Source organism: Spodoptera frugiperda, chromosome 25 (genome assembly GCF_023101765.2).
Source record: "Spodoptera frugiperda isolate SF20-4 chromosome 25, AGI-APGP_CSIRO_Sfru_2.0, whole genome shotgun sequence".
In the NCBI taxonomy this organism is placed as follows: Eukaryota; Metazoa; Arthropoda; class Insecta; order Lepidoptera; family Noctuidae; genus Spodoptera; species Spodoptera frugiperda.
The window spans coordinates 9,782,808-9,802,693 of record NC_064236.1 but is presented as its reverse complement, the minus strand read 5'-3'; the positions used below and the strand labels follow the sequence as shown (position 1 = coordinate 9,802,693).

Here is a 19,886-nt window from a genome sequence, read left to right as displayed (position 1 = left end):
TCACACGACCCGGAAACGAAGTACCCGCTTATGACTAGTCAACCAACAAGGCTGTCCATATATATAATTTCAGCAAGAAAACTTATTATTCTTGCCGCCGACAGCTCCGAAGTTGTGCCTATAACTTATAATGAATCGGTACAAGTTCCGCCTCGATATTAATAAGCATTTTCACTTATCGTACTTTTAATTAATTATTTTACGGTCGTTCGCTATCGCCGTGGACCGTAATTACCTTGAAAAATGAAATCGCAACAGGTTTCTAGGTGTCTATAGTGCCTAGTAGTAATTTGTATGTGGCTTCCTTCGTCGGACCGCCCCATGCTGGGGGGATGTGAAACGGAAATAATGCGCGCGCAAACGTTTCAGTCTTATCACTGCAAGTGCGACTGAAGAACAAACATTTGAGTGGCTACTAAATAATATGATTAATTACAATTACCGCATAAAAATATTTAATATGTACTATTTTATGATGTATCGACTTATTTGCCAATGCGAGCTCTTTAGTTGTTGTTCAATGGCTACTGCGAATTTCATTCCATGTCATAATTTCATTTCATGTCTTATAACTACAAAATTTATTCATAACAAAACGTATGTTAAGACTTTATATTTGGATTATAAAAATACAAGTAAGTTTGTTGCAATGTGTTAGGTACTATGAATAAATAATCAGGACTGCAATTGAATTATAAGTGTGTGCAGAGCGAAAATCTTGGAAGTCATGTAAAATTAATTTCAGTTTCCAATAATATTAGAACTGTAAGTTTTAGTTTATTAAACTTTTTATTTTAACATGCTTTAAAGGCTCTTATGAAACGAGCGAAAGATTGAGGTACCACTTGTGCAACGATTATAGGTATTGTTTGAATATTTTTTACTCTACATCAGCTTTAAATGGGCACTATTTCCTCCCTAAAATTATGAAATAAAGTAACAAGCGTTCAGTTTACTGTTAAACTTACTCATGGAAAGAAAATACTTTTCTTTTTGTTGCTCATTGTCCGAGTACAGCCCATGTTTACACTTGGGTACATGGAACCTATTATGAAGTAAAAAGTTTTACCACAAAAAGGTTTTAAAACCAGAGCTTTCCTTTATTTACTACAGTTCTTAATTGTTAGGTTATGGCCGACAAAGATAACCTTATCTTATCAGAACACGTGACTTTTTAAAACGAGAAAATTAACTTGTGAATATTTTCTTATTTAACGAAAAAGGTAGTAGAAATAAATTGTTAAGTTTTAACAAATATGAAACTGAAGGTAATGCTTCTAAACTCAAGCTTCGTAAACAACATTAATCTTTGGAACGCACTTGACGTCCCAAGGGACGCGTGTCTCGTTCCCTCTCAAATTCACCCTGCGTTTTCCTCTTCCCACATCGTACCCCCGCTGAAGGTGCGTTTACAAGTCATCTCGTTGCACGCAAACATGGCGTCACATCCGATTTCAAACACAGAATATAAATTATTCATTCAAGGTACACAATCATTAGCATTTTATAAAAATATACTAATAAATATGCATGTTTTAATTTTAAAATTTATATTTTTTTACAAATAATTTTATGAGTCTTCAATATCAGTATTTGAACGTACCTATATTTGGCTATGGGACGTATCCCAATTTTTGCAACAGGTGTCTATGTTTTTTGTTCTTGCTATCCAACTTGTATGTTCGGGCAATCTGGAGTCCGATTTTTGTAGTAACTGATAATAAAACTTACAGATGAAATGTACTATTTGGTTTTAAAACTAAACATTTCGCTTTTTATTAGCGGGATTTTTTTTCTTAGGTTAGAAATAATACTTACCTAATGTTAATAGAAGTGTATTCTTGTGGCAAGTAATAAAATACTATTTTTTTTTTTAGTTTGAATAGTCGGGCTTATGGCTGCTTGCCATATTTTAACATGTCTTACTGTATAGTATGTAAAGATTTTATGAAGTTTTTATCACCTTATTACGGTCTCGAATAAACGGGATAACAGAATACAGGGAATACAAATCTTAATGATTTTATTTCTTCTTTACGAAGAATAAATTAAATAATAATGTAAAGTAAATATTATTCGATTATACGAGTAAGATATATATGTTACTCGATATTCTCCATGAATATCGAGAACTTTGAAGTGTATTCGATGCAAGACTAAATGTCGTAGTAATTAAGTTAAACAAATTATTCCGAACTTACATTAATTAAACTTGAATTAATCAGTAATATTGACTTCTAGATTCCTGAAGTTATCGCAAGCAAAGCATTCAAAGAGGTTAGATTGAGGTTTATTTCGCAGAGTATTCACTAACTAAGGACACGACAAGACAATCGCAAAGCTTTGATTAAGGCGACAACGCTACGAAGTAAGACTATTCAAGATGCAGTTCGATTTAAATGATAAATGGAATTGAATTGTGTATTCCGATAGGATAGTATTTGAATTTGAGAAACGATATATTTTAGGGTATCGAAGTGTTCAAACGTCATTAAAGAAATACAATTATAAAAAAAGAAATATAAATCTTCCGCCATAAATTCGCTAACGTGAATGCAGGTGTATATTATCATAAATCTGATTCGACGCGAATTTCACGTTACTCAACAGATACATGTTATAGGTAGACCTAGTCTATGACCTGCGCAGACAGAATCTGAATTATAAAGATACTTTGCAGCGATGCTGCTCGTAAATGTAAATTTTATAAATTATTTTAAATAGACGAAGTGGTTCGAGCCTTTCCAAAAATTGAGAAAATGGCTTCATACTTCATCCATATAAGGTTGGTAAGTTGGATTTTTTGATATTTTTGTTATTATGTATGACTGATATCAAAGGATTTTATGTAAAATGGAGATGTCGATGTATTTCGACCGTATGGCATTGTTTATTGTACTGCGTTTGGGTGCTTAATTAGCACCCAAACGAACAAATAAGGGTTTGGCAACTTGTAGCTTCATGTGTACAAGGGGTTTTCGTCGTTGTCTGTTGATGGCGTGGTTCCATACATAGACAAGGTTTCGATCAATATTGGGAGTTTGGGAAGATTTTTATGCAAGTCTGTTCTACCATTTTCGTTTGCAGTGTTGCCAACATAAATATAATGTCCCGTTTTATCGATCACTAGTTTTATCACGTACTTCGAGGTCCGAGCTCAGGTAAGACATAGTTATTGGAATTTATTTGATTTTGACCATTATTTTGTGTCTTTTTATAACTAATAGGGATCCCCGGACGTAGGTAGTTACGCGTATATATTAGTTTTGTATTGAAATGTATCTAACTCATGTTAGATAATATCTTTGAATATAGGGAGGCTGTGGCCCCTGGATTTAAAGATACAATATATTTGGTTTTCATGACCCAGTTTCTGATTGCCTCAGCACGTATTCAGCATTGTGCCTATTTGTGATTTAAGTGCAAAGTATTCTGCTGCAGAATAGATTTTTGTATTCCGTTTACGGCTCTACTCGCCAGCGCCATTACAAATTACCTAAGGGCGGATTTTTGTAGCCATTTTGGACATGGATTACGCAATCATTGTGTAGATGTTTTAGTGATAAAATCATATAATATATGTTCCGTTACGTATATGTTTGCATTAAAATAAAAATAAATTAAAAATATAGTATAATTCAACCTGTAAAGATATATAGGTCAGTATGTAAAAGCAAATCAGTACATTAATATAATACTGTGCAAATTAATTACATAATTATTATGAAATATCGTGATAGGAAATTCTGAATCGATTTATTTTCAAATGAGCCGTGGTACCACGGCGTGAAACAACGCTTGGGTTGTATTTCACCTAATGAATGAGATTATCGAAAGAAGATGGAGGTCAATATCTCATCTCGTAAATGGCCTGTAAAGCAGTTTAAACTCATCTGGCGTAGTACATCATTTTTTTTTCACTCTCAATTCTATTGCTCAAATGTAAATGAGGCCTTAGTCCTCCACGCCGCACTACAGCTGGTAACTTGACTCTGACGGCTCTGACGGTCCGCCTAGCGGGAGGCCGGCCCACGCTACGTCTTTTCGTCCACGGTTGCCACCTTGGTTCACATACCGTCAGTCCTTCAAACGAAGTAGCCTGCCCATTGCCACTTCGGCTGACATATTTTAATAGCTATGGCGGTAACTTTGGTTATCTAAGGCATATCCGCATTTCGAATCTTGTCGCGCAATAAAGGTCCGAGCTTTACTCTAAAGTCTCTTTTCATCCCTTACTTAGCGACTCTGAGTCGTTCTACGAGTCGACACTAAGCAATAATGATATTAACTACTAATGAATTATTGAAGTCAAAGTCAAAGTCAAAATTATTTATTTCAAATAGACAGGAAGGCGACAAAGCAAATATAATAATATATTCTTGAATAATTTATACCCTTTTACCTCAGACCGAGATTTATACCTACCTTAGAAACTACAGATATAAGGACATTGGAAATTTAAATACCTACAACACCTTAATCGGCTCAACTCTATAAACATATGTACTGAAAGGTTTCAAAACTACGTAAGTACTTACTTGTTACTTAGTCAAAATCATTATGTTCAAATACCAAATATATTTTAATTTGATCAGCCAATTTACAAATAAGTGCGCACAGCTAACGTTGGGGTACAGCGATGTTTACCACATATCCACATATACAAAGGTAGGTTCTTATAACTGTGTTCAGTTAACTTAACTGCATGTTCAGTTGATGTGCGGCTCCTGTCTGCTGTCTAAGTAAATTGTCGTCCCGACACTGTACCGACGCCAATCAATTAGTAGCTAGTGAACGAGACACGTTTTGTACTGTCGTACGTTTCCACTGGAATATTCGAACCGATTTTCAATTTGCACGACTGTTAGACTGAAGAAACAGTTCCATTATTTTTATTTGTTTATTTGAAGTTTTATACAACTGCCTACGAAGGAGGATTTAATGTTAATAGCATTCTCTACCAGTTATCCTTACACTGACGTGATTAAATTAGAAAGTCTTTTTGAATGTTTTTTTGATTAACTCATGTCCTGCCTCAATTTATTCTTTCGTAAACCAACTGCGGGAAGACTAGCTATCATGGATAAAACGCTTTTAAATTGTAAATAAACTCAAATAGGTATCTGACAAACTTCGATAATGACACGTTTCGATACGGTTGAATTTTCCGATCAGTGATTTCATGGATTAGCAGAGATGCGATCGGTTTGTAGTGCACGGCCAATCAGCATGTCTGCGGTGACGGAACGCAACGCTCGCACGGACCGGCACGGACCGTAAATATCTGCGGCCGTATGTAGGTACTGTTGCAAAAAGAATCTAGTTTCCAAGCAAAATAATTTAGATTTTCATTACAAAATTCGAAAGCGTCTTTAATCTACGAGCATATCATTAAAAAATATGTTCAATCAAGTAGTATTTTTTAGAGATAAATACACCTACCTTAACGTCTTTAAAGTATATTATAACAACGAATGTTTTACCTTTAAAACCCCACGTAATTTTGATTATTCAGTTTGTAAATAAAGTTGCAATAATAGGCCTTATAATCATAAGCATTATTATTAATTTTGCGTACCGCTACCTACACCACAACTTAAAACGAGAGAACTTTGCTATTCAAATGCCCGTTTTGTTATGTGGGCAGTAAGCTTGTTTGTGAAGCCTCATCAGAGTGTTAGAGAAAAACGAAGAGAAAAACATTGAACATTTTACTTTAAAATGTGGGCGAAATCGGGAACGAATGCTCCTTCAATTAAAGCTAATGTACGTTTTAATAATAACATTTAATAAAATTATTCTTGCGCTCACTTTACTCAGTGAAGTCGCAATAAGGATCAGGGAAATTGCAAGTTAGCCGGGCGCCGTCTGTTTATTTATACTTGTATGATCCGTGCAATCTCGGTCTAAGGTTACTCGTCTATTTATACATTTTCATTAGCCCAGGCCAAGCTGTGAATAAATAATAATTTATTTTCAAAACGACTTATACTTTGATTTACTTCTTGAAATAGAAATCAGAGAATTAAATAGATCTTGATCTCGCCTCTTATAAAACAAGTACATACCTATTGTTAGTTATAGAACTATAACGCATGCTAAGTTTACCGGACTCCGTGCCATTGTGAGAGTTTTCGAACTGAAAACTCATACTGACACTTTTCTCAGCCTGGGAATCAAACGTGACACCTCTCTCGGCTAAAACCCAGCCCTCTACTCGACTGATTTCTTAAACATTTATATTAAAATACATAATATACTACCCACTTAGGTAGTCCGCATAGAAAAATTCAATTCGATAAATTCAATAATCCGTTTAGATATTTATTACATTACTTTCTAGACATTCCTTTCCACTTTTCTCCAAGTTTCTTTTTTCTATTATGGCCGCACGTGGATCCACGAGCAACCGACGCCCGACGGAAAAAAGAAAACGTTTCTTAGTTTTCATTACTTCTACCTTTCACATACTAGGTACTTATTCTATAAACGAATACAGTACGGTACATTATGTATAATGGCTGTTTCTCATAGATTATGATGGTATGTATGGCCAATAGGTTCACCCTTTATTAAATTGATCCCACAACAAAGTGAAAAGTGGGTGTTACATTGTAATGTATCACCTACTGACCTATGCCTAGTGATACCTAGAAAACGTATAGTGATATAAAGGCGTAATCACGCCACTGGGAATTAAAAATGGTATAAAACAGCAAAAGCGATATTTTCATTCCTTGCGTTGTTTTCGTCTTCGCGTCGAATAAAATGTAACAGACAGATGAGATCATGCTTTTAGGGTTCATTGTACCCTGCATACCTACTAGACTCTATTTTTTTTTGTTTTTAATGGTAGATGTTTGAATTCGAAAATAGCAGGTATGCTAAAATAAGACAAAATGTAGGTATAGAAGGTACTCTTCTAATAGAAAACAATAGTAGTTCTTATGTGGAACAACACGAAAGTAGCAGATATACCTAATTATTTACCTAATCAAGTAATCACATTCGAATTTTAAAAACATAAATTCGTTTTTCACTATTTTGAATTCGTTGTTCAACAGGGGTAAAAACGTAGCAAGACTCAAAGCCAAGTTTGAAAACACCACTGTTGAAGAAGCGGAGCGATGCCCGGTTCCAGCGAGGGTAGTAGCGACTGCGAAACGAAACCAGAGATCCAATAAAATTGTGAGTATCTAACAATCATTGATTTTCTGTCCCATAAGAGATGACGTAGGAACGTTCCTACCTATCTAATTCTAAGACGCAGATTGTCTTCTCTATGTACCTATCATGTTCTCCCTTCGTGTAGGTATCTATTACTAAATAGACTATTAAAACAGCAAATTGCCTATTCGTGTGCTTAGATTATATGGATTACGTGGGCGGCGGAACCTCAGTAATAAATAAAATCCAATAACTGAATTGGCTCTTAGAGCGTTGCATTTTCGGGATTAAATTAATCTTATGTTCGTGAACGGAGGTAATATTTTAATCAAGCACTAAGGTAGGAGCTGCATAAAACGGCCCCATCAATTCATCCGGGAAAATACGGTCCGAGAGAACTTGCCGCCACCGCCGCGGCCGTCGACAATGCGACGCCGAGCGACGCGACGCGTCGGCACAATTCCGCATTAGGACCGACTACGAATTAAAATACTGAGAACCGAATTTTTTCGTATTTAGAAAATGAAACACTTACTGAACACAAATAAAATGTATGAATGATTTTAACAACTGTATTATTTTTAAATCACGTAGAATTTAGGCTTAGATAAATTTTGCTACATTATTTGACGATTCCCGTGTTGGAATTTTGTCCGCGTACGAAGGCTCACTACGTCACGTTCGCATGCTCAAAGGAGCCTCGGTGTACTGTGAGTTTGTGAGCAGAGAAGCACCGTAGTAACAATAACGTTGTGGTTTGCATGGCAAGTGGCACGCATATAAGTGTCTACAGGGGAGCAAGACGACCCTGCCCCTCGTTTAAATTCGTAAAAGTACAGAAAAATATACCTACGTACTTGAATAGATTCAAACAGCGCGGTGATGTTTTCTGCTGCCTCTACCTGTAGCTATACCGATGCATACAGTTGATATTGGATGAGCAAAATACCTGCCTCCGTTAGGCTGATTAATCATCTAGGCTAGGAGGAGCTTCTTTGGCACATTTTTATTAAAAAGTTTAAAGTAGACGTCGCGTTGATCATCTCACGATCGCTTTTCATGGAACCAAGAGGCAATTTTCTCAAGTCTCCCTGAGCGCCATATTTTAGTACGTTCACCGCTCTCTTGGCAGTCAGTCTTCTAATAATATTTATTGACAGTAATTGAAATATCAGCATGAGCACACTTTTCTATTGGTGAAGTTTAGCTATTGCGGCGTAAATGCAAACATCTAAATTAAGTGAATAGACTAACTGACTAACTACTTTACTATGTAACTTTTAAACAATTTCTTTGAAGATAATATAATAAAACTTATCAACATGTTCTAGATATAAAAATCAAATCGCCGTTAAACATTTTAATGAAAATTATTTAATATCTGTGTCTGGAGTTTACCTAGGTAGACGTTACAAAACTCAACTTGACGTCTCCCTGCACACTTTGGCAATAACCCAGAGCAGGTATTGATCTCAGAATCATGTACCTAAGTAGGTATATGGTAATATTATTTACTTACCTGCTGCTCCTACGAGTAGGATGAGGATGTAGCATTTTGAGTAAGTACATATTTACGTAACTGGGTCCTATTTGCTTTTAATAAGAGAATACACTCACTAGTTAGTTTATACTTAATAATTACATGAGTTTTTACCTAAGTTTAAATTAACACCGTACCTCCGCTCTACATTTTCATCTAGTTTGGAATCTTAATTAGAATTCCCGCGGTTGTTACCTAGTTTGGGTGTAACAAAACCATTGTGTACCGCATACTATTCAACGTGAATTTGTCGAAACGGGCTCACTAGTGCCACCTAGTTGGAAATGCGAACAATTGAGGGAAAAAGTAGAGAGTTGTACCAACACCTGCGTCTTTAGATTCTTAAACAATACTGGGCGAGTATTCATTCGCGTTTTGGGTGAATACTTCAAGTTAGTTGTTGAATGGATGCGCTAACAATACATGTTTTTTGATCATCATTTATAAGTGCCTGAATAAGTATTATCTATAGGTACCTATATGTACGTACCTGCTAAGCCAGATAGCATTTGAAACGCAAAATTTAGTATCAGTATAAAACCGATTGGAAAGGAAATAAAACTACTACTAATGAGTAATTAATTATTATGCGGAAAAAGGACGGAAATGAAAAAAAAATTAGAATAGGAAACTTCGCTTGATTGGAATCTCCGGAATATATATACTTAATACATACCTATATGTATATACCTAAGTCCTATAGAAAAAAATAGGTAATGGTAAGGTACTAAAAAGATCTAGGTACAACTAGGTACACATTTAATAACCTAAGACTTCCCTTTTTATTCCAATCACAATGTTATTTTTAATAAAATTAAAACTCGCTTCTGTCCGCGACTTCGTTCGACTTTCTTGGATAAAAAGTATCCTATGCTCGTTTCCTGGTTGTAATCTGCCTTTTCACCAACTTTCAGCCAAATCGATTTAGCCGTTCTCAAGTTATAAATACCTAGCGTTACTTAATACTAACAAGACTTTTATTTTTTATACAACCTACATGCATATAAATGTTAGGTAATTATATTCTCCCTTGTTTTGAAGATAGATACCTACGCCAAAATGATGTAAGTCCTATACATGGTCGTCAGTCAAAAACTCGGATCCTCTTTTTTGAAAAGGAAAAATATGTACATTATTTATTGGGCACTTAAATTGCATAGGTACCTACCTAGGCTATGCACTTCCTAATAAATGTAGGTATAATGTCCCATTTAGACTTTGAAGTAGGTAACTAGGGCATAAGAAAAAACCTACGTCTGTACTAAGTAAACAGCAACCGTACCTATCTGGAAGAAGTAAATGTTAGACTAGTAAATAAGTCCCACCAGCTCCAGTCACACGTCAATTGTAGTTACCTGCTAACACTTAGGTACATAAAATTCGTATAGGAAATTGATTCTTATTGCTTACGACTTAGAGACGTTGCCCAGCTCTCCAGCTTCAAGTTACGGCTAACAGGTTGTTTGTACTTGTCATGATGTTATAGGCACGTAGGTAGTATTTATTACTTTCAGTAGGTCAAGTACCAGGAGGTGGCTTTTGGATAAAAATATTAATCACAATGTAACTTTTATTTTTAACATGTTTTTATTAGATCAGATCATCTTGTATCTGATAAATCTAATAATATCAATTGCATATTGTGCTTCGCCTGTGAATTAGGTTACCTACCGCAAGCCCAATTAACCCCTTCTCCAATCTCCCTATTTCGAACCCCAAATCTGTTACCCAAAACCCCAGCAACACATTTCAATACCTAACCCCTCTGGTATTTTGGGTGTCCATGGGCGGCGCCGATTACTTACCATCAGTCGAACGGTTTGCTGGTTAAACGGAAACCTATACCATAAAAAATATACGCATTACTTTTAAATTCCCTATTTATTATTTACGAGTATATCAGATGATAATACACTGTTATAAAACCATCGATGAAACCAACCATGAAACCTGCAACCTGCAATAAACATATCAAGTTAGAGCTCGTTATGTTAGTTGCATTTCTCTTGATGACGCGGAACAGCGATTAGAAGCGTGTTTAGCTCATTATAATTAGGTAATTTCATTATTATAAATCATGGTTAGTGGTTACCTACCTAATTACGTAGTTGTTGTGGGTGCGGTGCAGGTATCCCGTAACACAGGCTACACTTGCAATGCCTAGCCTTTAATTATGTTGGTACTTAATTATACCTATAGGTAGTAGGTACGTACTTCCTGACTGCCATGAGCAGTGTGGTGACACCTAATCTTACCACGTCTGTTATAATTCGTAAGGGTGCTTTTCCTCCAGAGATGTGCTATGCTATGTTGCTGTGATGTGCTATGGATGGCTTCCCTACTATCGATACATCGCATGCTAAAACTGTGTATCTTCCTCGCATAGCTACATAGCTTAGTAGGTACCTATCAGTGGAAACGAGTTTTACATTTTGGTTATTATACAATTATACATCTTCGTAACATGACTACCTACATAGCACATCTCTGATGGAAAATAAAATCCATTTATAATAATTTTCTGTGAAAATAAAATATTTATGAATTAAAAATATCCTCTTACCATTTTCCCGAACGCGAAAACACAAAACAGAGCATTGGATTAAAAATAAGCCGTAGTAGGTAAATATTTAATTCTTTTCATCTTATTCGAAAATATTTATTTTCATTTCAACAACGGTGCATACAATAAATTCACGCGTTTTATTCCTCGGTGGGATAGGCTGAGATCATATTTTACGTATATTTTTTAGTAAAACTGTTCATCACATTTTGCGCTTGTTTAACATAGGTAGGTAGGTTACACATAATTTCACCCGGATGCGCATCAAATAGTATTTGCGGATCAGTCAAAGTATTGTTCCGTGGGGGTATCAAACCTGCAGCACGTGGTTAAGTTCTAAATGTGCAGCAGTTATCCATGCACTAAGCTGATCCAGCCACTGTGGCAAGCGTGGCAAGCAGTACAATTAAGTTTAATTTTTAATCGACTTCGAAAAACCGTAGATTCTATCATGATCTCTATATTGCACAGAGTCTTGCACTAGTGCCCATTATAGGTAGGTTACAATCGCACAGTAGACAAAAGGTTCTCACCCCTTTTTCATTGGAGTCATACACACACACTTATTATTAATGTGGAAGAAATACTTACTTTACTATTTCCTATTCTTATCAAGGTAAGAACAGAGTTTTGCAGTGTTTTTTAAGATGAGACTCCGAGAATGTGGGATTCTTACTTCACCTGAAAGGGTTACCGAGACCTGAGTGTTCTTATGGTGCAATGCATATCATCATAGCATATCTTAGGGAGACTGTCTAGAGTCCAACAGTCCATGGCCACACCTGACCACCGTGCCTTCGGTTTCCTTCTCTGAGGCCACCGGGTTGGTTCTATAGAGTCCCCAGTCTATGCTCTCTTCAAGTCATACCACTTATTTCATATAAGAAAGTCCTGTCAGTTTGTTATCAATATCATTTTCTTGGGACTGACCTCTGCTAGACTATGGGCTTCCTCTACAAAGGTAAATGGATTTGCTATAATCTTGACACTTCATACATATCACCAAGTCTGCTCTCGGCTTTTGCATTGCAAAACCTGTGGGGATAAAAGGTGTAGTGATAAATTTAATGCAGATATTACAATAAATAAGTCGACAAAGTACTAATAATTGTATGGAAAACAATGTTATTCTCTGATGAATACCTAAAAAAGAAACGTAGACAGATAGAACCGGAGGAGATCTGAAGAGATCTCTGAACACCGCTTTACTTTGTTAAGCTTTATTATTATTTTAATCTATTAAAATTAATGTCTTAAATTGGTAGTATAGATATTTTATTCCATCATTTCTGAAATATACAGGTATTTGTTCTATAGGTACTTTTGCACGACACAAACTATGCCGATGTCATATCACTCATGTTGTGCGGATTTAATCGCTTTTTACATTATGTAAATCTCCTGTTGGCAGTGTTGTGGTTGTCCATATTCGAAGAAATGTTATTATAAGTTTATACATTTATTTTACCTCCACTGTGTCTTAATTGTATGTAACAAGTCGTACGTATTAAGGACAATTTTGGGGGTACAATACAAAAACCATTTTTACATCTCTAAATGGAGAGATATTTGTCATAATGTACTTACATATTTAATGTTTCCTAAGACATTTTAGCCATTTATTAAAGTAACAATTTGTGCAAAAGTCTGTAAGAGTAAAATTATCTAAGAACCTGTACCACAATAAATTATGAACGCAGCAACACTACTCAAAATCCTGCTATCTCGATCCCTCCTTAACTCTACGTCTTTGGTTTAGAAAAAGTTAGTCCTGTCATGTCTGAAAATCAATATGATATTTTTCTTGTGTTATTTTTCGCTTATTCGTGATAAAATTTTGTTTTCAAGCTAGATTTAAAAATGAGTGTGGCAAAAAAGATTTCGTTATGTAAGCTATTTATTTTGAATAGTATGTATACATCTGACATTGTCGTATTTGAATCATCGTAAAACTAATTAACGCCTAATGGGTGCTACTTTTTGTTCGTGATGTTCATGTAAATAATGTGAATAATAAAGTACATCAAAGTAAAATTTTAACTGATATTATGTACAGAAATATTCTAAATTACGTAATAAGCCGCGCATAGTTTAGTGTATATAGAAAACGATGAGGTTTCATAGAAGGTGCGGCGACCGGGTCACACTATTGAATGAAAACTCTACAGCTGTTAGAAATTTTGTAGAATTTAACCATGGCTTGATATTAAGTTCGGAACCGTTGAAGGATGATGTTATATTTGAAGTTACTGTTGATAGAAAGGTAAGACAAAGAACAAAGAAATGTACTTTTATACAACTGCCTTCTACAAGATTCCCATTAGGTAGTTAGATTGTATGGATTAATGCCAATTAATCGAGTATACAATTGCTGTTTTAATAAACTGTAATGTTTGAAAGCATTTTTATTGCCATGTTTTTAAATACCTAGTGTTTTTCAAATAATGATTCATCAATTTGCACCCAAACAAAAGGGATGTTGGGATAGAAAAGGTCACTTACATGACATGCTTCAAATAAACCTAATCTTACTAATTCTCTTGTAATATGATAACAGTGATTTATTTACCATTTGTTTCTCTCATGACATTCTTTTATTACAACCCAGTTTTGAGTTGTACACATTGTACATTTTTACAAACTTTAATATATCAATGCCCTTATTGGTGTTCTTTTATAAAAACAACTAGCTTCTGCCAGCAGTTTTACCCACATTCCCATGGTATATAAAGTAGCCTATGTGTTATTCCAGATCATAATTTTGCACCCCAATCCCTTCAGCCATTTTGATGTGATTGAGTAACAACAACACACACAAACACAACTTTCACATTTATAATACCTAATAGTAAGATTCTGTTCAACACTATTCTTCTTTTGTCCTAGGTGAATGTTTGGAATGGCAGCCTGGAAATAGGTGTTACAACATTGGACCCTGAGTTTATGGAATTACCTGCTACGGCAACAAAACTCAGGAATACAGCATGGGTAAGATAACACATACTAGAAAACACAAATACAGTATAAAATGTCCATTGTAGTCTGTTTTGAAAACACCATTTCTCAGTAACTTGCCTTACTGGTGCTAATTTCAATAAATTACAAACAAAAGAAAGTATATATCCCATCAAAAACATCCTGTAAAAAACCCAAGTCTCGCAGCTCAGTCTTTCTACCGTCAAAAGTTGTGAGATCCATGTAATACCAAGTCGGTTAATCTATTTAGTGTCTACTTGAAGGACCTTCTGTCTTAAGTTATTACATAAGTTATTATCATACCAATATTAAAAATATTTAACGTTTTAAACAAATAGATCGACTTGGACATCGCTTGATTTGATTATTAGTATGTATCACACTACACAGCACGACGGGCCAGCGACCAACAGGAACGAGAGTTTCAATCGCGTGAGGCGCGAGAGACTAAAGAATCTAATATAATATTGTAATATTCATTTTGTTTTCATGCGATGTCCAAGTCGATCTATTTGTTTAAAACGTTAAATATTTTTAATATTGGTATGATAATAACTTATGTAATAACTTAAGACAGAAGGTCCTTCAAGTAGACACTAAATAGATTAACCGACTTGGTATTACATGGATCTCACAACTTTTGACGGTAGAAAGACTGAGCTGCGAGACTTGGGTTTTTTACAGGATGTTTTTGATGGGATCTCACTTCTTTTTGTAGAGCCTTTCTTTTTGATACCATCTACTTCTAACGAATTTTGTTAAAGGTCTTACTGCTCTTCTTTCTTCTTACCCACCCTATACCCCCTCCCTTGCCTCATATGGTAGGTACCTATCTACACCTATTAAATTTATAACCACCACCAACCACCAACTGCATAAATAACTTTGTAATCCCATATATTTATATGGGATTACAAAGTTATTGATGCAGTTGGTGTATTTGGAAAACTGGACCGAAATTACAAAATATTTAAGTTTTCCCATGATTAAGACACTAAACTCTATATGTATTCCAAATATGAAGCTTCTAAGTCTGCTAGAAGTGCCTTGGACTTTTGATGATCGGTGAGTCAGTGAGTGACAAAATTTAGAAACTTTAACAAGTTGTCATTCTTAAACTACTGGTTCAAATTGACTGAAATTTTAAATATTCCGTGTTTATACAATGCCGGATTAGTTACTGAAGATTCAGGTTTCTTGCTTTATCCACAACCGAATTATAGGGGGTCGAAAAAGGCCCGAATTGCTTCGAGAAAAGTATGGTACGGCCGTGCCGCTTTTTTTTTGCTCGACTTGGCGGGGGCACTGCCGTGCCCCCAGATTAGCCAGTTCTATCTAGGGTTGCAAAGCAAAGGTAGTGATTGAGCAAAGCATACTCAGTAGAAAATATCTCTTCTAGATTATGTCAGGCAGTTCCATTGTGAAGGATGGTGTCACTTTGGTCAATTCATATGGACCAGAGCTGGACACTTTGCGGGAGGGCGACTGCATTGGTGTTATGAGAACTAGTAAGGTAAGCATCATATCATAGTTTTGAAATTATTGTTTGCTATAATTTAAATATAGCAATATTTGTATTTTGGTTTTAATGCACAAATGTTTTCTCAGGGCGAATTGACATTTTATCTCAATGGTCGCTGTTTGGGAATAGCGGCAAGAGATCTTCCTTCAAGGTTATTTGCTGTAATTGATTTGTACGGACAGTGCGTCCAGGTGTCTATATTGCGGTCAAATGAGATAAGACCAATCATGGATAGTAGTATTGAACAGGTTAGAAACAATACAATATTATTTTGTCTGTTTAACTGAAACTTGTTCAATTTTTACAAGAATGCCAATATTTTAGATTGAAGAGGATCCCAACAACGATGATACTCTTACGTCTAGTGAAATGGATGTTGCCGGTCTTCCACCCGAGTCTAGCCAATACCCAAAAGAACCTCATACTGTTTACATTCCGATGCCTTCCGAAGGTGCATGTGCCCTTGGTGAGTGATTACAAATTATTTATTTGCATCTAGTACTTTAATGTAGGAAAGTTAAATTCTTATTGTATTCGTCTTCAACAGTGCCACATGACCGATTGCGGTTTCATCCGAGATGTGGAATCTTAGTGAAACTGTCAAGTAATAACAAGTAAGTTTTTCTTTTTATTATATTTTTATTAAAGAAAGTAAAAGAAGGACATTAGTGCCTTGTTTAGATATTGCCAGGAACTTAGGAAATGTTTGTAAAATTATATTATATCTTTCACAATAGGACTGCGGAACGAGCTCGTCCTCTTGACGACTACAACAATGGTGTGGTGATGACGCACCGTCCACTCTATGACAACGAACTGTTTGAGATACGTATAGATAGGCTCGTTGACAAATGGAGTGGAAGTATCGAGGTGAGGAACTAATCATTCACCTTTCGTTTTCTTATTTGGCCACTTTTAATGGACACGAATGTTTTATAATATGCAGGTCGGTGTGACTACACACAACCCAGCTACGATACGTTTCCCGTCCACTATGACCAACATGGACACTGGAACTATAATGATGTCGGGATGCAAGGTGCTTCTCAACGGCCACGGCACTTGCATGGAGTATGGCAACTTTAATCTCGACGAACTAAGAGTAAGCACATTTCGACGATTTTCCAAAATTATATAAGAATAGTATAATAATTCTTAGCACATGTAATCTATTGTGGATATGATTTTCTTTGTAGGAAGGTGACACCGTTGGTATGATGAGAAAAAGCAATGGAAAATTGCACTATTTCATCAATGGTATCGACCAGGGTGTTGCTACTGATAAAGTAGACCAACAAGTTTGGGGGGTGGTAGATCTATATGGAATGACTGTCAAAGTAAGTTTCCTATTACTCGCTTTCTAAGAATTTTTCTATTAATCGTTGACTAAAATAACGTTGAATTATTTTTTTGTTAGGTATCCATTGTAGATCCCTGCGAAGATTTGGATAGTAACATCAACAATCCACCTCTCATGCTCGCTTCGCCTGAAATTCCTGCTCCGAGTAAGTACATTTACTTACTGGTTTTTGAAATTATTTCTCATACGTTGTAATTTGGATTTATTTTACTCACTATTTTCCGATATTACAGGCAATTTTAGACCACCAATAGACGAAGAGAGCCTTTTATTTCATACGCTGCGTGATTCGAATGTTATTATTATTAACGATGGTAAGACTGCTCATAGGCCTAAGTGAGTATTCACAATCTTTTTATTATATTGTTATGTAAGTTTTGTAGCGTAAATGTAATCGGGTCTCATTGTTGGCTTTTTATTTTTTAGTGCTTTCAAGTACTTCAACAACGGAATCGTAATGACCAACCGTACCTTAAAAACTAACGAACTTTTCCAAGTACGTCTCGACCTTGTCATCCCGAAGTGGGCTGGAAGCATTGAAATTGGAGTCACGCAGCATTCTTCTAATGATATAAAATTCCCTTTTAAAATGAGCAATGCCAAGTAAGTTTACACATTAGAGTTGTTATGATTTCATGGTTGAGTTAGTATTTTACATTAATTTGAATTTGATAACTCATATTCACACTCATTGACTAGATCCGGCACGTGGGCTGTGACCGGAGAAGACGTAATTCGAGACGGTACAATTATTATTCCACAGTATGTGAGAAACCTCAATAAACTTGTGGTGAGCATTATTTTACTATTAAGTATTTGCATACCTACTGCATACAAACAACGTATAACGATTTTAATCATTTTTTCTTGTCTTTTCCACATTTTAGGAAGGAGACACTGTAGGAGTGATGCGTAAGGAGTTGGGCATCCTCCATTTTTTTGTCAATGGTGTGGATCAGGGACCGGCTGCGTTCAATGTCCCTGAACATGTATTTGGCATAGTAGGCAAGTTGAACGAATTGTGATTTTTGTCAAAGTCATGTAATTATAGAACTTTATAATAATAATGTTATTTTTTGTCTTAGATTTGTATGGTCGCGCAGCACAAGCGACAATCGTGGACGAATACACGCCACCGCCAATATATTCTCCCGAATCACCACTGTCTTCTGAGTCTAATGCTACAATATTCCCGTGAGTGTTTCTTTTTTTAATTCATGTTTATTGATCATATCAATTACTGTGTGGTAGTAATGGTTTTGTTAAAAACAATATGTGGTTATGTCTGGAAAGGTTCGTTTTGTTTTGTAAACCTATATGGGATATTAGATGAACAAAATCATCGGTAAGTATAAATAAGAACGCGTGGGTGTGCTGTATTTAAGGACATTAGCGATATTAAATACGGGTTTGTCTCGGGGCTATGTCTAGTCAGGTTGACCTTTTACCTTTAGCTTAAACAAAAATAACTTATCGCCATGATTCTGAGAATGTAGGCAGAGGTGTATTACGCCCACCTTTCGGTAGTTATGTTGGAAATCTCATAGGGACTCATTAGTCGGTTTCTAACCACCATCAGTGTAACTTGATTGGGATAATCTACGTTTACACTCTTGGAGTTCCATAAAGATATTAGGATTCCGCCTAATATCTTGCACACAGTTTCCCAGTCTGGGAAAATATTTTTGAGAAAATATTTATTTATCCGCCTTCAAAATTGCTAATTTCCGTAGTGAAATGTGCTTCCACCGCGTGCACGGCCGCAACGCGCGTCTGAGCCGCAACCGTCTGACGGCCTGGCGCGCCACCGTCTACTCCGAGTTCAATGACGCCGTGTTGTTTAGCTCACGACCTCTTCGCGAGTGCGACATGTTTGAACTTCGTATTGATAAAATGGTAGATTGCTGGATTGGGAGCCTTGAAATTGGTAAGCGAAATACAAAGTGACGTATGTCTAGCACCAACAACTTAATGCTATCTACGGTGTTTGGAGTTCTTAAATCTTATACATTGTACAGGTGTGACGGCAATACGTCCTGATGATTTGGAAGCCAGCGGCGGTGTCGGTGCGATTGCGGGAACTGCTACCGACCTGAACTGGGACACTTATATCCTCAGTGGAGCAGCTATGATGAAGGATGGGGAGTGCGTGCGAAGTGGATACCCACTAGACTTGGATACTCTCACTGTTGGTAGTCGTGTTGGTGAGTTAACTTTATTACTATCGAATAAAGTTCATTTTGAAAAAACTTGTAAATGTCACAATGTTTTGTGTTTATTTTTCAATCAATTCCATATTTTGTGACTTAGCCACAAGATTAAAAGTTGAATGTACAATGTTAATGTAATTGTACAGGTATGATGTGGCACGCTGACCGGAGTCTGCATTACTATCTGGACGGTATGGATATGGGCAAGGCTTGGTATGTGCCCCATCTTAACATTTACGCCGTCGTCGACTTGTACGGCCAGTGCACCCAGGTATGTAGGAAAAACTATATCATGTGTACATTTCGCGCTCCATTTTATAAGCAAATGTTTTATACGTTATGTTGCTTCCACAGGTGACAATATTGCAAAATGAAGAGCGCGTGTTTAACTACAATGGGTGCACTAATTCGGATAATTCTATGCTGAGTAACTCCAGGGCTATGTCGTCGCCACCACCACCGTACTGGTAAGCGACTATATTCAATTAATTTGGGTACTTGAAGCAAATGTATTTGGCATTTATTTATTGTTTATTTTCCTTGTTCGT

General features: G+C 36.0%; 2 protein-coding genes across 9 annotated transcripts in view; one reads left to right on the top strand and one right to left on the bottom strand.

The window, feature by feature from the left end:
• Positions 1-7,909, bottom strand: part of LOC118262924 (protein cab-1) — a 38,699-nt gene extending 30,790 nt beyond the window's left edge. For 4 of the 6 annotated variants that reach the window (XM_035574620.2, XM_050704484.1, XM_035574613.2 and 1 more), the window contains exon 1: positions 7,703-7,880. The gene's annotated coding sequence lies outside the window, so the exon portion shown is untranslated. Of the gene's footprint in view, positions 1-7,702 lie in introns of all 6 variants that reach the window. The other 2 variants (XM_035574638.2, XM_035574628.2) reach the window with 2 other exon arrangements.
• Positions 2,653-19,886, top strand: part of LOC118262876 (neuralized-like protein 4) — a 37,104-nt gene continuing 19,870 nt past the window's right edge. Inside the window, exons 1-20 of one of the 3 annotated variants that reach the window (XM_050704481.1) lie at positions 2,653-2,785; positions 7,065-7,188; positions 14,157-14,258; positions 15,646-15,759; positions 15,855-16,016; positions 16,093-16,234; positions 16,316-16,382; positions 16,506-16,638; positions 16,715-16,870; positions 16,965-17,105; positions 17,186-17,273; positions 17,362-17,464; positions 17,555-17,731; positions 17,828-17,918; positions 18,016-18,133; positions 18,214-18,322; positions 18,862-19,055; positions 19,147-19,332; positions 19,485-19,609; positions 19,693-19,805. In XM_050704481.1, the coding sequence (XP_050560438.1) occupies positions 2,760-2,785; positions 7,065-7,188; positions 14,157-14,258; positions 15,646-15,759; positions 15,855-16,016; positions 16,093-16,234; positions 16,316-16,382; positions 16,506-16,638; positions 16,715-16,870; positions 16,965-17,105; positions 17,186-17,273; positions 17,362-17,464; positions 17,555-17,731; positions 17,828-17,918; positions 18,016-18,133; positions 18,214-18,322; positions 18,862-19,055; positions 19,147-19,332; positions 19,485-19,609; positions 19,693-19,805 (2,471 nt within the window). In that variant the 5' untranslated portion in view covers positions 2,653-2,759. Of the gene's footprint in view, positions 2,786-7,064; positions 7,189-13,031; positions 13,534-14,156; positions 14,259-15,645; positions 15,760-15,854; positions 16,017-16,092; positions 16,235-16,315; positions 16,383-16,505; positions 16,639-16,714; positions 16,871-16,964; positions 17,106-17,185; positions 17,274-17,361; positions 17,465-17,554; positions 17,732-17,827; positions 17,919-18,015; positions 18,134-18,213; positions 18,323-18,861; positions 19,056-19,146; positions 19,333-19,484; positions 19,610-19,692; positions 19,806-19,886 lie in introns of those variants that run through there. The other 2 variants (XM_035574526.2, XM_035574534.2) reach the window with 2 other exon arrangements.